The sequence below is a fragment of the Takifugu flavidus genome, chromosome 14, assembly GCF_003711565.1.
Source record: "Takifugu flavidus isolate HTHZ2018 chromosome 14, ASM371156v2, whole genome shotgun sequence".
Lineage (NCBI taxonomy): Eukaryota > Metazoa > Chordata > Actinopteri > Tetraodontiformes > Tetraodontidae > Takifugu > Takifugu flavidus.
In genome coordinates this window covers 7,576,951-7,595,509 of record NC_079533.1, presented here as the reverse complement: position 1 = coordinate 7,595,509, position 18,559 = coordinate 7,576,951, and the positions used below count along the sequence as shown (strand labels likewise).

At 53.3% G+C, this 18,559-nt stretch overlaps 2 protein-coding genes across 2 annotated transcripts in view; one reads left to right on the top strand and one right to left on the bottom strand.

Annotated features, from left to right (window-relative positions):
* Positions 1 to 833: 833 nt before the first annotated feature.
* On the bottom strand, positions 834 to 8,690 carry pygma (phosphorylase, glycogen, muscle A). The gene is made up of 20 exons (XM_057054106.1): positions 8,352 to 8,690; positions 6,908 to 7,009; positions 6,740 to 6,818; positions 6,558 to 6,661; positions 6,251 to 6,382; positions 6,053 to 6,164; positions 5,879 to 5,961; positions 3,929 to 4,072; positions 3,710 to 3,802; positions 3,488 to 3,634; positions 3,219 to 3,382; positions 3,014 to 3,128; positions 2,830 to 2,931; positions 2,599 to 2,746; positions 2,474 to 2,532; positions 2,252 to 2,393; positions 1,887 to 2,094; positions 1,416 to 1,550; positions 1,228 to 1,294; positions 834 to 1,143 (listed from the first exon to the last, which is right to left on the bottom strand). The coding sequence occupies exons 1-20, from the start codon at positions 8,592 to 8,594 to the stop codon at positions 991 to 993; spliced, it is 2,532 nt and encodes an 843-aa protein (XP_056910086.1). The 5' UTR covers positions 8,595 to 8,690; the 3' UTR covers positions 834 to 990.
* A 7,457-nt stretch (positions 8,691 to 16,147) lies between these two features.
* nrxn2a (neurexin 2a) overlaps positions 16,148 to 18,559 on the top strand; it is a 76,241-nt gene continuing 73,829 nt past the window's right edge. The window contains 1 exon segment of the mRNA XM_057054105.1: positions 16,148 to 16,450. The gene's annotated coding sequence lies outside the window, so the exon portion shown is untranslated.

Sequence of the window (18,559 nt, the reverse complement as noted above, 5' to 3'; positions counted from 1 at the left end):
TGCCGCAAACCTGAGAGATTTCGCTCTGTTTTGGGTCCCAGCGATTAGTTTTGAGGAATGTGCACTTGTTTGATATCAGCATGAGATGTCAGGCCCGATGAAGCAGCAGGTGCACCGAAAAAAACAACCCCCCCTCCTCAAAATAAAAAGACCCGTTTTTTCAGCTGCACCAGCAGGATTTGCCCCTTTAGACCCCTTTAACTGCTTATTTTCAAAGCCTGAGCTCATTTAAGTTCCATCTTTTGGCAGAATATGTAGAAAAACCCACCAAGAAAGAGGCAACAAAGGACGGGCTGGCAATCCCGAACCTTCACCCAGCTTCAGCAGGACTTTCCTGGGTACAGAAGATGAACTCGACGTGACCCGTGAAGATGTGCGCGGCCCTGAACGCAGCACGCAGTGTACATGACACGTGCACATTCTTCCTTAATCTTTACAAGCACGCTCAACTATTGCGACGAAGCCATGACCAGGAAGCCGCGCACGCGCCGGCCCGCTGTTGCGCAATCCGGAACGCAGATACGCCTCGCGACTGAAACGTGACAGGTTCGAAGCTCACAAATGACGATTTTAGCTGCAGTTTAAGATTCCAATTTGTTGGATTTTCGGCAATGATTCACCTCGGCCTCGGTTAATGTGTCTGGCTGCGCGTCCACGGTCTGCGCACTCATCTGTGCGTGTGAGTGTGGTGCGTTCAGGCCGGGACCTTGGAACCCAACACCCGGGGCCCCATTTCTATGTGTGTCGGTTCTCTGTTGTTTCACCAAACTCCGAAAGATTTTGTCCAAACTTTCCATGAACCGGGGAAGAAATGGCAAGAAGGAAAAGTGGAATTTCCGAGATTTTTTTTATTCAGAATGGTTCCAAGTGGAATACAATAGGCTATGTTTTTAAATACAAAAATACCAGTACATTATTCAAACCCTCACAAACGTGCTTGGTTGCAGTCGCGATGACACTGAACCCTTTCATGGCGTGATTGAGGGGGGCTTAAACTTTTATGTCATCTGGACTGGGGAGTTTTTCCAGCGTGGGCTCCATGCCCCAGATCTCACGGGCGTACTGGGCGATGGTGCGATCGCTGGAGAACTTACCACAGCCGGCAATGTTGTAAATCACCTTCTTGGTCCATTCTTTGGGGTTCTAACGTGGGTAGAAGAAGGGAAAAAACCATGAGGAGTAGCTCTCGTGCATCGGCTTCGACACACAGTGAAGTCACCTGCGTACCTTGTAAAGAGCGTTGACATCCTCCTGGCATTTAATGTATGCTTCGTAGTCAGCAAAGACCTTGAATCTGGGCAGAAAACGAGGCGGTTAACGCGCACATCTGCCAGGTATGGCGCCACCTGGCGTTGTTCTACTGTAAACGCAGCAGGCTTCTTTCTTCAGGTTGGCCATGTTAGACGTGTCTTTACCTGTCGTGATGCATCAGCATGTTGACGATCTCTTTGAACAGATCAGGCTGCTTTGGGCTAAAGAAGCCTCCAGAAATCTGGTCGATGGCCTGTTTCAGCTCAGGCAGTCGGTTGTAATATTCCTCAGCGTGGTATCTGAAAAAGGACAGAAATAATCACAACACACGTCATTACAGGAGAAAGAGAAGAGTGTGTGTGTGTGTGTGTGTGTGCGTGGCAATCAGGCTAACTGGATTAGCTAGGCTGCGGTTGTTAATGTTTGAACAGCGGTACCAGAGGGCTCCTGAGTTCACACCTTTACATTTTAAATGAAGCTGATGTGTTTCTAAACATTGCAAAAGCGACACAAAACACAGCAACTGGGCCGATGACGAGGTCACGAGGAGGTTTCCCTCTAACGTGCTGGGGTTTGGATGGAAAGAGTTTCACTTTCACATTCGTTCATCAACAAATCGGGGTTGACTCTTTTACCCTTTCTTGTCGAGGGCCTCCACATCGTCCACCCTCATACCGAAGATGAAGAGGTTTCCCTCCCCGGCTTCCTCGGCCATCTCCACGTTGGCCCCGTCCATGGTACCGATGGTGAGGGCGCCGTTCAGCATGAACTTCATGTTGCCGGTTCCAGAGGCTTCAGTGCCGGCTGTGGAGATCTGCTCCGACAGGTCGGCCGCTGGGATGACTGAAGGGTGACGAAGGCAGAGGGTTAATGGTGCCGATGGGCGTCTTCAGCTGTGACTCATGAGGAACTTTGATTGAATAATCTCGGCTGGGAAAGAAGGACGTCTGATGAACATGAAACGGGACAGAAAGGTGAAGAGGAGGGGGAGAACAACCACCTTTCTCTGCCAGTGTGACCCTGTAATTCTCCAAAAAGATGACTTTCAGGCGGTCGCCAACCACGGGATCGTTGTTGACCACCTCGCCGATGGCTGTGATCAGGCGGATGATCATCTTGGCTGTGTGGTACCCAGGAGCAGCCTGCGGGGACGAAGAGTGAAAGCCGGAGATCAGATGGGTTCAATCACCGCGGCGAGTCGGGGTTGTGTAAAGTCGCCGACCTTTCCTCCAATCATGATCGTTCTTGGGGTCCACTGCTTGTTCGGCTCCTTCTTGATGCCTGCGATGAGAAGAGCAACGGTCACGGAGCGCTAGCGCCGGCCCGGAGGCTTCTGCACGCACTCACGGTTGTAGTAGGTGATGATGTGCAGACAGTTGAGCAGCTGGCGCTTGTACTCGTGGATCCTTTTGACCTGGATGTCAAACATGGAGTTGGGGTTGATCTTCACCTTGTAGTGATCCTCCAGATGCACGGCGAGCTTCATCTTGTTTTCCTGTTGGGTTCAAGCGAGCGGCTTTAAAGCACCGGCGCGGCTAAAGGCGGCGTCCGCGGGGTGAACGGGAATCCGGCTGGTACCTGCTTGACTTTGGCGACATCGCGGATGAACGCCTCGTCGTTGACGTATTTGCAGAGGCTTCGCAGCTGGTCCAGGTCGCGGATGAAGTCCTCACCAATCCTCTGTTTCCAATGGACACCATGAGCTCTTAGTTGGATTTATTTTACCTTAGTGAGTGAAGTCCGTAGGAGAGGTTTTGCTGACCTCAGCGATGACCTCTGCCAGCCCGGGGTTGCACATCACCAGCCAGCGGCGGGGAGTGATGCCATTGGTCTTGTTCTGGAACTTGTGCGGCTCCATTTCATAGAAATCCTTGAAGCTGCCGGGAAATCAATCCCCAGTTTAGCGAGCGAGCGCCGCAACAGTTCCGCCATTCGCACCTTTACTGAGAGCTTCACCTGAGACTTACACAGTTGCTTTGAGGATGTCTGAGTGAATCTGGGCCACGCCGTTGACGGCGTGGGAGCCCACGATGCACAAGTGGGCCATGTTGATCCTCTTCTGCCCGCCCTCCTCAATGAGAGACATACGACGCAGACGGTCCTGATCGCCAGGAAACTTAGCAGCAACTCTCTGCACAGCAGAAACGAGATATTTTCTTGCTCGTTCTACGTTCTGTTCGACATGTGGACGTATTCAAAAATAAATAAATAAATAAATGCAATGCACTCCACTGGCCTCTAGATGGCGACGATTGATCTCGTAGACAATTTCCAAGTGACGAGGAAGCAGATGAGCAAACAGGTCGACCGGCCATCTCTCCAGAGCCTCAGGAAGCACCGTGTGGTTGGTGTAGGCGCACGTGCGCACGCAGATGTCCCAGGCCTAGACAACAGCAGATTAAAAGATGTGTCCATCTGATTTACATTAAATAATTAAAGATAAGCGTTGCTTTCTCACCGTTTCCCAGCCGAGTTTCTCCTCATCCACCAGGACCCTCATCAGCTCAGGGATTGCCATGGCCGGGTGGGTGTCGTTCAGCTGGATGGCAACCTGGACAAGCAGAGCAACAGATGCAATCAGTGCCTCCACTGGCAGAGGAAGAGGGGCTTTCACGCGGCAACAACAAGTGGGGAAGCTTTTCTTCTCTGAATCATTTCGCTGTGTTATTTGCTTCACCTTTTCAGGCAGTTTGCTGAAATCCGTGCGAGCAATTTCCCTGGAGCCAAACTTGGAGACCTTGAAACGGCGGATGATGTCTTGCAGGGTGGCAGAAACTACAAAGTACTCCTGCTTCAGACGGAGCTCCTTTCCTTCAAAGAACTGTGGGTAAAGATGCATATTTGTCTGTTTATGCCCTGCAGGCAAAGATGAATAGATTTCTTTAAGCAGACAATCTGAGATATTCCTGACTGCTGCTCACGCTCGTGGACACTTGTCTGGAAACCTCGTATACAAAGCTAACAACCCTAATTACCCTGACAACCAAAGGCACATAGACATCAGGGGAATGCTACATATATGCAAACCTTTTGACAGATCCATGACGACCCCCCACCCCCGTAGGGCTATAAAAAAAGCTACATAGACACTTTACATTGTTTTTATGGAAGCAAAATAATAAGGCCAATATTCATTTATGAGTCAAGTAGTCTATTAGAATCAAAAGACAATTAGAATAAAACTCCTATATAGCTAAATCCCAGTGTCTGCAATAATATCAGCAGTTACATGAAATCATATTACAGAGCTAGAAATTGGAATTTTTCATGGTAATGAGCTAATTAAAAGGCATTTCAGAGTTTGCATATTGTTAATTCATAATCCAGGCGGGCGCATGCAGGAAGCCGTTGTGTTTTACAAATAAATATCTGTGACGAAATACCAGTCCGTCCTCAGTACAGAGAATAAATTAGTCATTTTATTTTGGACCAAACTCACAAATTTATGCATTGCACTTGGGGAGGGGGGGGGGCTATTAGCATTTGGCTACTTGCAAATTCTACTCAGATACACACCAGATAACAGATTCTCAAGAAATGATCATTTCTTTTCCTTTTCCCGCCCTGCATGAGAGTGTTGTGGCTGCTGCTTATTGGCCCACGGGGAACATTTTATTATCTGACCGTCCCAACGCCGCCGGAACAATCACGTTTCTCCGGGAACACGCGGAGCAAAAAATCAGAGGTAAGATCAATCACTTTATATAGGATAAGTCCCACGGCTCCCTATCAACGGGGATGCTATAGGAGGCTAATAAAGCAGTGCTCGCTGTGGATGCCATAATTTCCCTGAGAGGAGATGGCACTGAAATCCTGCACAGGTGGGGGGGGGGGGGGGGCAGCGTGGAGTTAAATATGCTGTTCCTCCAAATAAAACATCAATGCAATTCAAATGAGAGCGGGAATGGTGGAAGGAGGAGCGAGGGCTGGTCAATAAAAGCACGCCATTTACATAGATCAATAACGCCAGCGGGGGTCCCAGCGGGGGGGGGTCAGCCTCATTTAGGCGCTGCACACGGATATTTAAGGCTCAGATGTACAGTGATTCATGAATACATCAAACTGGTACATTAGTGAGCCTGGATGTGTCGGAGGACTCGCGTAGCACTTCCTCACAGCACAGGACGATAAACTGGGGGCGCACGCCTCACGTGCACGCCTCACATGCACGGCTCACGTTTAAATGGAAAAAAGAATCTTAACTGAAAAGTTCGCCTCATGCCGCATCTTTTTTATGAGTGTATGAATTCAGGCTGATGATGTAAAGACGTCTAATGATGGAAAGGCGCTACATAAAGACACTCCATTAGCTGGAGCTGTTGATTAAACCTCTAAAACTCACCAGTTCCTGCTGCCACCGGCCTTCTGAACACTTAATTTACTTAATTTACTGCTTCTTGTCCTGTTTATTAATTGAAATGATTTTGAATGAGCCACCTGCCCACTAAATGGTAACATCATAGCCGAGACCCTTCGGATGAATTATGTAAATCCCTCACTGATCTTCTGTTGGACCTGCAGTCCCAGGATCCTGACCTGCCCGTCATTAACCTGACCCAGGGTCAGATAGGAATGATAGGAATGTAATGTGGGGGAATTGGAGGGCGGTATCCCTTCATGTCCTTACGTTGTCATTGGGATACAGCACGCGGGAGATGTTCTCGGCCAGGTTCCTGTCCAACACGGCCTGGATGTAGCCGCCAACGTTGACTGTTGAAGAACACACAACACAGGTAGATTCAGTCGCGCGTTCCTGAGAGGCGCCGGCCGTTTCCACACTCATCCGCTCCCAGACACCTACAGTCTTTCAGGTTGAACTCGCAGGGAGCCTTTGCAGACCACAGCCTCATGGTGTTGACGATGTTGTTCCTGTAGCCTGGAATCGGGGTGTCGTACGGCAGAGCCAACACCACCTGTCGCCACCGCCACACAAAAGGTCACTCAGCAGCCCGGAACACGCCTCCCTCTGGCTTCTTACGGATTTAAACCAGCTTTTCACCTGAGTGTCGACCCATTTGACGCCGTCCGGATGATGCTCGGTCTTGCCGTAAAAGTGTACGGGGCGCATGTACTCCGGGCGAGCCTTCTCCCAGGGGTTACCGAAGCGCAGCCAATCATCGGCCTCCTCAACCTGAAGGGTGCCATTAATTCATATTGAGGAGAAGGAAAACATTCATTAGCTGAGCGGCTTATGAGCGGCGCCAGACACGGATGAACATTGAGTTCTCATAATGATAGCAAGGAAGCTCATTCAGGGGGTGATTTCATGTTGAGGCTAAAGTCAATACAGAAGAATTAGTTCTGACCTGCCAGCCATTGACGATTTTCTGATTGAAGATACCAAATTCATAGCGAATGCCGTAACCGTAGCCAGCCAGACCCAGCGAAGCCATGGAGTCCAGGAAACAGGCTGCAAATGCAGGCAGAGAGGGATGAGCTCCTCGAACACGTTGCACCATTTTTATGGGGGAAAACTCAAAGTGCTCACCAGCAAGGCGGCCCAGACCACCGTTTCCCAAACCGGCATCTTCCTCCATGTCCTCCAGTTCCTCCATGTCCAGACCCATCTGGAGGAAAAAAAGCATTTCTGTCTGTTGACCCTTGAATGAAGGGGTGGAGCAGCCATGACAGCAAGAACAACGGGCGTTCCCTTCACCTGGTACATGGCCTCGTCACAGGCGTTCTCCAGGGCCAGGTTCACCATGGTGTTCTGGAGGGCGCGACCCATGTAGAACTCCAGGGAGATGTAGTACACACGCTGCAGGTTTGAGAAGAAGGAATGAAATCAACAGGCCTGAAGAGTTCAGCAACATCAAATGATCGGCGTCTAAGGAAAGTGACGTCTGGAGCATAATGGGCGCAAATCTGGCGCCCAGGAGCGGCGAAATGTCACAACAACATCTGACCCTCAACTGGCAAAGGAAACCTTCAAGTTTCATCATTTGGCTTCACGCCTGGCCGGGCGCACAAATGTGCCACCTGAGACTCCGTTTAGCCTTTGCCATTTGGTTCTCTCCTCCTCTGTAATGGAGGAGCACAGAAGCTGAAGCGGAGGTAGAGCGGAGAGGAGAACACAAGGGAGGAGGGACAGATCGCTTTCGAGTGTTGCGTAACCACCAACATTTTGGCCTCGGCAAAAATAGCTCCCGCAGAGGTTGCCGGAAAGGTCAGCCCGAGCCTGCTACCCTTTCATTGTGCAGCTCAAATCTGAGGAGCGATCGGAGGGCTTCTTCAAACGGATATCGGAAACCTTCTAATTATGCTAATTAGCCTAGCGTTGCCTTGGATTGGAGCAGGGGAATGAGCCATTGCTGTAGAGGTAGCGCAGGTGCATGTAGCACACAACTATAGGTGGAAGGTTGCGACCTTTTGAGGATTCACCTTTGACCTTTAGAGCACTGGCACCAACTTGCAGAGCAAACAGCTCCCAAACGGAATCTTATCTAACATGAACTTTTCACACTAAGTCCGTGCTCAGGGTTCAGTTTCACTCTGCCTTTTGTGTTTAAATGAATGCACTGTACTTTGCACCGTCTACCCCCCCCCCAATCACCCCCCCTCCCGTCTGCTTTCTGTTTTTAAGCTAATCGTTGAACAGCACCTCCAAGACGGATGTTTGCAGACTACGTGACTACGAATGCTCCTCAGGTCAGACGCCCTCGGAGGCATCTGGGCCACAGAGACCAGTAAAGGCTGTGTGCGTTACAGTCAGACCGGTCAGTGACAGAAGGTCACGGCCGGGTTTCAGGTATCAACACAGTTTAGGAGCAGCGGCGTGCCGGCAGCAGGCGAAATATCCCACCGTGAGGTTTAAATGTCACCACTTGACATTACGTAACATTGAGGGGAGAACAGTTTGACAATGTGGACCTCAAAGTGTGGCCGGCGTGCAGGAGCAGGGTTAAATTCTGGTTATGGTGCATGACTGAGCTGGCTGACTACGGTCCGAAACCACTTCCATAAAAGTCCGGACAACTGGGACCGGCTTTTGGGACCAAAATAGTTGCCGGGAAGTCACCAGGATTGTCTGTTATACCTTTAAAACCACAGATGTGAGATGTGATCTATTGATGGAATATCGTGCTGGGGCTGGAACTCACTTTGGGATCCTTCTCATAGTAGTGCTGCTGGGTTCTGATCCACCTGCCCATCAAGTGGTCCCGCACCGTGTGGGCGAGAGCAAAGTAGTAATCCCTTCGGGTCGCCACATTTCTGTCCTTGACCAGCGTGAAGTGGAGGTGTCTGTTGAAATTCTGCTTCAGGTCCGCGACGTTTTCCACGCCGGCGAGGCCGCGCACGGAGATCTGCTTCTTTCTGTCGTGGTCTGACAAGGGCTTAGACATTCTGGCTCGAGTAGAAGCGCTCCGGCTCTGGAAGAATGTAAACAGTGAAAGCAACACACACGCGTTCAGCAGCGGCACCCACGGCAGCAGGCGCCGGCTCGGGCTTTTAAAGCCCCGGGGCTGAATGTCAAGCAGAGGGTGGAGTGAACGGGGTATATTTGGTCAAGGGTGGGGCAAAGCTGTGCTGGGGGGGGCAACACGTAAGGGCCACACTGATGACTTCATTTGCAGCATGGCTTATAAGTTTGGAGATAAAACAGTCATTTGTCAAAATTGAATAAATGTCCGGGGGCAAAGACGGTCATTTCACCTTCCTGTTGTACTGCTTCACACTGGACAGGAAGAATTCCCTGCAGCAGAATTCCCACAGCTAAAGTAGCTCGGAACAGGCTCAGATGGTTCGTGTATGTAGGATTAAAGAAAAAAACAGGAATCGAAGTTGCTTCATAGCATTTTTACAAGACAACTTTATACTCTCAAGGCTCCGTGAGGGGGGGTCGCAGGGCTGCGGCCTGGTCTGTGCCCAGGTGGCCCCGGAGCATTCCCAACGCGACGCCACTGTAAAAACCACCGATCCAGAGACCCTTGAAGATCACATCTGCTGTGGAGCCCCGGAGCGTTCGCTGACACCGAATCAGCTGCAGCAGAGCTACTAAAGCCGCTCTGTATCACTCCGACGGGCCAAACTATCATCTTGTCTTGACCCTCTATAAATAGCAACCCTGACCCACTCCCAAAGGCCGTGATATTTGAAAGGCATCGCTCGCTAATGTCAGCAAGAGCCGGTAGACAACAGTAGTAGATGAGCGCTCGGCAGTAGCGGGAACGTGCTCCCAGTGGGACGTGACCACATAGTTGTAATTTCCTTGATAAAAGTGTGTGTGTGTGTGTGTGTGTGTGTGTGTGTGTGTGTAGGGGTGTGTGTGTGTGTGAAAGCTTTGGTCCGAAATTGTCTAAAAGCTCACTGGAGGACTGAGTGTTAGTTTCTTGTCATGCCAGACTCAATGACAGGCGAAGTGTTGGGGGAGAAATTATCGAGCGCTCTGTTTGTCACTCTGATTGGCAGGAAACGAGCCACAGAACAATGGATCCTTTAGTCAGACCCCAGGATGAGGCGGCAGAGGGACGGTGAGCAGACAGACACGAGCAGAGAGACACGAGCAGACAGACGGCGAGCAGACAGACACGAGCAGACAGACACGAGCAGAGAGACGGCGAGCAGACAGACACGAGCAGACAGACGGCGAGCAGACAGAGGGCGAGCAGACAGACACGAGCAGAGAGACGGCGAGCAGACAGACACGAGCAGACAGACGGCGAGCAGACAGAGGGCGAGCAGACAGACACGAGCAGACAGACACGAGCAGACAGACACGAGCAGAGAGACGGCGAGCAGACAGACACGAGCAGAGAGACGGCGAGCAGACAGACACGAACAGAGAGACGGCGAGCAGACAGACACGAGCAGAGAGACGGCGAGCAGACAGACACGAACAGAGAGACGGCGAGCAGACAGACACGAGCAGAGAGACACGAGCAGAGAGACACGAGCAGACAGACACGAGCAGACAGACACGAGCAGAGAGACACGAGCAGATCGCCCGTGGCTGCAGATGTCTTTGGCAGCACTTCCTGCATTTCCGGGGGGTTTAAGACCTAAACGCTCTCTCCACCATTCCCTGTTATCTTCCCTTTTATGTCCAGCCTCGCCAGATGACCCCCCCAGAACGGAGGAGCCATCACCCAGCAGATGACAGAGATGGGAGCTGGCGTGCCCCCGATTTGTCCATTATGATGAGCAAATTATGTTCTTACATGTCTGCTGGCTGTTCTGTCAAATGGCGCATCAAGCGTTCCAAGACGGCGCCGGGGCAACAAACGGCGTTCCGGATGTGGAAAGCAAGTCCTCCGCCATGAATGGAGGCGTCGGGGGAGTCGAGGCACCGGTGCGTCGTGGCCGCCACGGGACCGCCGAGCAACAGCGTCTGCTAATTTGGCCTTTTCTCGTTTTCTCTTCATTAAACGCGCGCGAAGCTTTAATTAACTTTCATTTCAGTCTCTCGGGAGCATTAAGTCAATTAACTGTAGTGTTAATCAGTGCGGTGTTTGGCCAACGGGAGCGATGCTCTCCGACTTGTCTCTGTCGCCTGGAAGTGCTTCAAAAGATCCACAAAGCGAGTGATGGGATGCCAACGTGCACGATGCGCACGGCGCTGTGCCTGGCTCTCCATTGTCGCACGTTCACCACCGCTGCATCCGTTTGTGGCCCGGGAGGAACGTCTGCACGTTCCACGCGGCAGAACAGACCGGAGCTGGTGTTGCAGGACTCGGGCACGTTTGCACGTGCATGTGCACGTGCACGCTCTCGCCTGGTAAAGTCATTATATTTGTATTACATTCGCTCTCAGCAGTCACGGCGGTTCTCCTCCGGAGGAAACAAAGCCTTCAGGAAAGAAATGGAAGTTGTCAGACGGTAATGGAAGAGAGGAGGCTGGTGTGGGCGGGTCCATCAGCAGAGTGATGCCGGGATTCAAACACCAGATCCAGCTGATACACGCGGCTCCAACGCGCTGCTCCTCTCCCAAAAACAGCTCCGCTCCTTCCAGTGGAAACAGTCGCTCTGCCTGTAGCTCACACACACCGGCGTTGGGAGGGAACGACCCCGGTGTTGGGAGGGAACGACCCCGCGTTGGGAGGGAACGACCCCGGTGTTGGGTGGGAACGACCCTGTTGTCGGGAGGGAACGACCCCAGTGTCGGGAGGGAACGACCCCGTGTTGGGAGGGAACGACCCCGGTGTCGGAGGGAACGACCCCGTTGTTGGAGGGAACGACCCCGTTGTTGGGAGGGAACGACCCCGGTGTTGGGAGGGAACAACCCCGGCGTCGGGAGGGAACGACCCCGGTGTCATGAGGGAACGACCCCGGCGTCGGGAGGGACGTCCCCGGCGTCGGGAGGGAACGTCCCCGTCGTCGGGAGGGAACATTGTTGGGAGGGAACGACCCCGGCGTTGGGTGGGAACGACCCCGGTGTTGGGAGGGAACGTCCCCGTTGTTGGGAGGGAACATTGTTGGGAGGGAACGACCCCGGTGTCGGGAGGGAACGACCCCGGTGTTGGGAGGGAACGTCCCCGTTGTTGGGAGGGAACGACCTCGTTGTCGGAGGGAACGACCCCGGCGTCGGGAGGGAACGACCCCGGCGTCGGGAGGGAACGTCCCCGTTGTCGGGAGGGAACGACCCTGGTGTTGGGAGGGAACGTCCCCGTTGTTGGGAGGGAACGACCCCGGCGTCGGGAGGGAACGACCCCGGCGTTGGGAGGGAACATTGTCGGGAGGGAACGACCCCGTTGTCGGGAGGGAACGACCCCGGCGTCGGGAGGGAACGACCCCGGCGTTGGGAGGGAACATTGTCGGGAGGGAACATTGTCGGGAGGGAACGACCCCGTTGTCGGGAGGGAACGACCCCGGTGTCGGGAGGGAACGTCCCCGTCGTTGGGAGGGAACGACCCCGGTGTCATGAGGGAACGACCCCGGCGTCGGGAGGGAACGTCCCCGGCATCGGGAGGGAACGTCCCCGTCGTCGGGAGGGAACATTGTTGGGAGGGACGACCCCGGTGTTGGGAGGGAACGACCCCCGTGTTGGGAGGGAACGTCCCCGTTGTTGGGAGGGAACATTGTTGGGAGGGAACGACCCCGGTGTCGGGAGGGAACGACCCCGGTGTTGGGGAGGGACGTCCCCGTTGTTGGGAGGGAACATTGTTGGGAGGGAACGACCCCGTTGTCGGGAGGGAACGACCCCGGTGTCGGGAGGGAACGTCCCCGTCGTTGGGAGGGAACGACCCCGGTGTCATGAGGGAACGACCCCGGCGTCGGGAGGGAACGTCCCCGGCGTCGGGAGGGAACGTCCCCGTCGTCGGGAGGGAACATTGTTGGGAGGAACGACCCCGGTGTTGGGAGGGAACGACCCCGTGTTGGGAGGGAACGTCCCCGTTGTTGGGAGGGAACATTGTTGGGAGGGAACGACCCCGGTGTCGGGAGGGAACGACCCCGGTGTCGGGAGGGAACGACCCCGGTGTTGGGAGGGAACGTCCCCGTTGTTGGGAGGGAACGACCCCGGCGTCGGGAGGGAACGACCCCGGTGTTTACCCTTCTCTCCACGTGTCCACTGATATTTATCCACCCATCCTTCTCCTGCTAATCACAGATTAAGCCTGATGGAGGCGTCTGATGGGCGGGTCGCTATCATCACAGGACACACACACACACACACACACACACACACACACACACACACACACCTAGGGTCAGGAGGAAACCGGAGTTCCAGGAGTCTCCGGAAAACAGCCACATCTGAACTTAAGAATTAGCAATTAAAAATAATTAAAACAAGAAAATCAGCCTATGTGAATGTTCAAATAGTGACAGACCAGATCGATGTGGCGCCTGAGTCCAGGCGGTGGAAAAGGCCCGTGGTTCTGTCCAGACGGATATTAGGGTCTGATTTGCAACGCTGCGTCCTGTCGGCCTCTGAACTCGTCCACGTGAGGCCGGCGCAGGAGGAACGCGTCACCCACTGGTGCCCCTGTTGACGCCACGCCTACACGTGCAGAATACGGGCCTGAATGAGCCCGTTTTGCTGGCGTGGACGCCATGTGAGACGCCATCGTTTTTGATTCTGACAGACGAGTTGGCGACTGATAACAGCTTCACCACACGACAGCCGTCCGTACGTGCTGGACTCTGGTGCTGGACTCTGGTGCTGGACTCTGGTGCTGGACTCTTGCTGAATGAGGAGGCTTCGATTTGACGCCACGTCTGAGCCAGCGGCGGCGGCGGCGACGGTGGGCGTGCTTCTTCACACCAAGCCCGAAGCTGTTTCACATGCTACACGCGTGCGATATCACACGATCGGGCCATTCGTGACTCCGTGTGGCAGCAGAACCGAGCCAGAGCCGCTGTTTCCGGAGCGCAGCCGCCTTCGCTGTCGAGTGGGAATCGGCAACTGGCCTGAAACGGCACCTAAACCGTCGTAAGCATTCAAAATGTTTGGCTTTATTATTAACGTATCATCAAGACAATCTTCATCAGAAGATGTGCAGACAGGAAGTGAAGCAGCAGCCGTGCGGCCTGTGTCAGCCCGCCACCTCAGGGGGGCCGTAGTTCTGGGCCCCCGTCTTGTTCTGCGGGCCTTATCGGCGCCGCTTCCTGTCGTCCTGCCCCGGTCTCTCTGCTGCTGCTCGTCAGCCTGATGGTATCATTCTATTAAATGCTCCAGCACTCACTTTGTAAGAAAAGTTCCTTCCCTAATGTCATCCTTAGATTTAATCACGCGGGGGCTGTTTTTTGTCCCTACGTGCACAGACGCTTTAAGCCGTGCGCGTTATCTCAGCGCACTTGTGTTACTGTGTCCTCTGTTGTCTTTTTAAAGACGTGTCTTCTGGTTTCTGAGGTCCTGAACCACATTTCCAGTGTTTTAGCACTTATGTTAGCAAGGATATCGTAGATATATCATTTAATATCATTTAGTCCCATTTGTGTCTCCGGCTCTGATATCTGCTCATTTATAACGATCGCTCTGAAAATGTCTGACTAATATTTGCTCAGATGGAGCTGGAGCATCATCACTGCTGAGTCCATTTCTGTTCAGAGCCACGCGCAGAACCCCGTCAAATCAAATAAATCGCATTTAAACTGAATGTGCAACATTGTACAGCAGCATTTACTCACTTCCAATTAGCATCTAAGTTAGATGCTAAAAAAGCTTCTAACTTTGTTGCTAATTGCATTTGCTCATTTCCATTTAGCATCTTTGAACTCGTCTCGAAGTGATTTGAATACTTTAGAGAGACGCCAGTGTTGCATCCGTGCTCAGCTGAAGGAAGGAGACTCTTGGATCAGCTTCCTTTCCTCTCGCTTGTTTGCTCAACAGACGGACAAAATAAATAGCAGAAACACTTTTAAACTGAAGATTTAAATCTGCAAAGTCACCAAATGCAGCCTGGCTGCTGAAAACACAATCAAAAATGGTTTTTGCACCTTAAATTAAGGAAGAAGAGCACGGATGGGGGGGGGGGGGGGGGGGGGGGGGGGGCTCCAAGCATAGAGACGGAGGAACGTCCAAACTAATGTGGAAAAACCCGAGTTTTCCTCTCTGTTGCTCAGTGCTTGGAGGGAATTTCTTTGGTTTTTCTGAACAATGTTTATTGCAAATCTGAGCTGTGTCTTTTGGAACAGGAACACACCAGGAAGCCTCTTTGCTTTTAAATTATAAACACGCATTGAGTTTTTAAAAGTAATAGATTTAAACCCCATTTACTCACTGGGGTGAATTGTTCCTTCTGGCAGGGCATCCATTATTCATCATGGACATTCCAAGACTTCAGATTTGTTCCTATTACCCCCCCTCCCTTCAGAAAATAGCACCCTCCAACTAGGATACAGCAAAGGAAGCATACAGAGGCTAAAGGAGAGCTGAAGGTGGGAATCGCACCTGCTTTCAGATGACGAGGCCAAAGATGGCCGCCTGGTGGACCCCCACCTCTACAGCTCACTGTGACGCGCCTGGTGGGGAGTGCGCGTGTGGTTCTGACACTCATGAATGATGCAGGCTCATTTTGAACATGCTATTTTCCAACCACGTCCCCTCTTAATTAACCTGTTTGCTGAAAGGCACTTGGGCAGCAGCCGCGGTGGTGATTGAACCACCTCATTCTAACAGTATTTAAATGGCGTTTAGCATAAATCAGTAAAACTAAACCTGAACGGAATTTATTATCGTGCGCAACAGCGACGCGCGCTTTGGATGGAAGGCGCAGGAGCGAACCGCGCCCTCCACCCGTAAAGAGCTCCCTACCCAAATTATTAGGACCAAAGAAAGAGCGGGGGGGGGGGCTGTTGCTGCGGAGCAGGAGAGAGAGAGAGGGAGAGAGAGGGGAGAGAGGGAGAGAGGGAGAGAGAGAGGGAGAGGGGAGAGAGAGGGGAGAGAGGGAGGGAGAGGGAGAGGAGAGAGAGAGGGGGAGAGATAGGAGAGAGGGGGGAGAGAGAGAGAGGGAGGGAGAGGGAGAGAGAGGAGAGAGAGGGGAGGAGAGAGAGAGAGGAGAGAGAGAGGGAGGAGAGAGAGGGGAGAGAGAGGGGGAGAGAGGGAGAGAGAGGAGAGAGAGAGGGGGAGAGAGAGGAGAGAGGGGGAGAGAGAGAGAGGGAGGGAGAGAGAGGGGGAGAGGGAGGGAGAGAGAGGAGAGGAGAGAGGAGAGAGAGGAGGAGAGAGAGGGGAGAGAGAGGGGAGAGGGGAGAGAGAGGGGGGAGAGAGAGGGGAGAGAGAGAGAGGGAGAGGGGAGAGAGAGGGGAGAGAGGGAGGGAGAGGGAGAGGAGAGAGAGAGGGGGAGAGATAGGAGAGAGGGGGGAGAGAGAGAGAGGAGGGAGAGAGAGAGAGGGGGAGAGAGAGGGAGAGAGAGGAGAGAGAGAGGGGGGAGAGAGAGAGGGAGGGAGAGATGGGGAGAGGGAGGGAGAGGAGAGAGAGGAGAGAGAGGGGAGAGAGAGAGAGAGAGAGAGAGAGAGAGAGAGAGCACCGTTGTGCGCAGAAGCTCCGGGCTTCCCTGCCTGGCTGCTCCCGACGACACGTCAACATCCAGAGACGTGGCTCTCCTGTTCCGAAGACAGAGGTCACACACTCCTCCGTCGAATCCATCTTTTTGGGGATTTTCGTCATTCCTATTCTTTCCCAACACCTCCCTCCTCTTCCTCCCCCTTCCTCTCCTCTGTCTTTTTTTGCGCGCTTGTGTTTGCCTGGTTAGAATAACCAACCCGCCGCCGCCCCCCGCCTTCGCCGTATCCATGTGTCGGATCGCTGGATGCTGCACAGGTAAACGACACCGCACACCTCCTACACAGAAAATCGAGCCTCCCCCCCCTCCTGTAATTATCCCTTCTGCGTGCTGCGGTGCAACAAAACAACGAGCGCGTCCGTGTCTGTGTCCGTGTGTTTTGTTCTTTCTGTCGGAAGCAGCAGTCCGGGATGGTTCGGATCCCGTTTCTCTCCAATTACCGGCACTTCTCACGCAGGGGTGCCGGATTCACTTAACCCAGGCGGGGATACTCAAAGCAGAGGCTTCTGAATGGCTGTTTACCGGCAGCAGGGTGGAGGAGCGGCGGGCTGGATGTCCGAATCCACCCGCTGCAGATGAGGTCACTTAATTGCGTGCCGGAAGACATGTCCCGGGCTCGGCCGCGTGGACAGCTGCAGAGATATGGAAATGGCAGCCTATTGTCTGGGAGCGGAGGCCATGTCAGCGTAATCAGGTGACGGCTTTTAAAAAGTGAAGTTAGGGCGCTCCGTGAGTCACGCAGCACGCCCTGGCCCTTATCTGCGCGCGCTGGGGGGAGAGCATTTATTATTGAGAGGGATCTCGTGTTCTGTGGGGAAGGATTGGCCGGTTTAAAGACAGGCAGGAGGGGGGCTTGGATGCCACATCATCCCGTCAGCCTGGAATATTGCTCCGGGTTTGCGTTGTTAATTGGAAAGAGAAGCTACCTGTGTGGTGAGATAATGGCCGTGGGCAGCAGCAGCACGCCCCCGTCGGCTGGAGAGCTGCTGCTCCCATCCGGAAGATAATATGGCATCGATTCAGCAGGGTTGACCACCGAGGAGGTGGTTCTGCTTCCTAAAAACAAGCTGCCTCGAACGCGCTGTGCGCGGCTCATGCACAGCCTTTTGTGTGTGGAGGCGTGTTTGATCGGCAACGGCGCCTCATATTCCCGATTCCTGTGGAACGAGGCAGAAGTGACCCCTGTTCTGGCACCTCCCATGCCGCTCTGCCCTTCCTGTAACGCCGCTTGCCGATTTGCTTTGCAAATTCTCCTGCGTCCGTATATTTCGGGTGTTTCGCTCCACACAGGGAGGCAGGAACGGCTCTTCTCGCGGCCAACAGGGGCAGCTTCAGGCGCTCAGGTCTCCCTCTTCACCTGAATTCCATGACCGCCCCTGATCTGGCCACCAGCCTTCCCCGAGCACTTCATTTTTGTGGATAATAAAAGCCTGGTGTTGCTATAGTGACCTTCTTTGGTAAGGCGTGTCGCGCTCTGGGCTCTTGCTTCTCCCACTTGTGCCACATTTGCAGTTGCGTTGCATGGGCGCGTTTCCATCCCTCCTGGGCTTCGCTTTGATTGAGGGAGCAGCGTCCGGCGTGATTTCGTTCACCGACGACTATTTTTGGTGCCCTCGGTGGCGTCTTTGCCACACTTGTGTTTCCAGGGTCTGACTCACGAGGCATCTGTCTCTGCTGCTCCTTCCAGTGAGTTAGCATCGGGAAGAGAGTCACCGCTGCTTACAGAAGCAACCATCTTATTCTACAGGGCGTGCAATTAAAAAATAACCACGCGCATTGTTTAACGGTTGCGATGCCCTTAGTTTGCATATTCCCATTAAGATTTGAAAGTTGTTAGCACCTTTGTTGCTAGCGACGGTTGTCGGCGTGCTGCACGCTAATTGCTGTTTGAAGGTAAAATATAATGGAAGCAGCAGCAGCCGGGAGGGAACAAGTGACAGGAAGGAGGAGGCCGTGGGAAATAATGACAGGCTCCGACCGGCCTGGCGCCCGCACGCACACGTGTGTCACGGCTCGGTGGCTCTTACGCGTAGCAGGGAAGCGGAAGGTTGCAGATATTGCGCGGCTTTGCAAATGGTGTCGCTTCCTCTCTATCATACCCCATCAAGGTCACATCCACAGACTGAGAGGGGTGGCCCTGGCCTTTTCCACTCCTGGCTCTGGCAGAGGGACGGGGCCCGCGGACCACTGCTGCTTCTAATCAGGGCTGACGCGTGACTCAGTTGCACGCCAGCTGCACAGCCGCACAGGGATTGTGTCCCTGGGTGGTGAAAACAAAGCAAAACAAACAAACAAAAAAAAAAAGGTCGTCGTTGGGATCATTGTCCCTCCGCACCTTTGGCCATTTAGCCTGATTCAATTATATG

What these genes read in the sequence shown, in the direction of transcription:
- pygma (XM_057054106.1), bottom strand. Translation starts at nt 8,594, where the DNA reads ATGTCTAAGCCCTTGTCAGACCACGACAGAAAGAAGCAGATCTCCGTG. An exon ending in TGGCAGAGGTCATCGCTGAG is followed by an intron (nt 2,932 to 3,013) that starts GTCAGCAAAACC and finishes CATTGGAAACAG; the next exon opens with AGGATTGGTGAGGACTTCAT. An exon ending in GAGGCCCTCGACAAGAAAGG is followed by an intron (nt 1,551 to 1,886) that starts GTAAAAGAGTCA and finishes GTCCTTTTTCAG; the next exon opens with ATACCACGCTGAGGAATATT.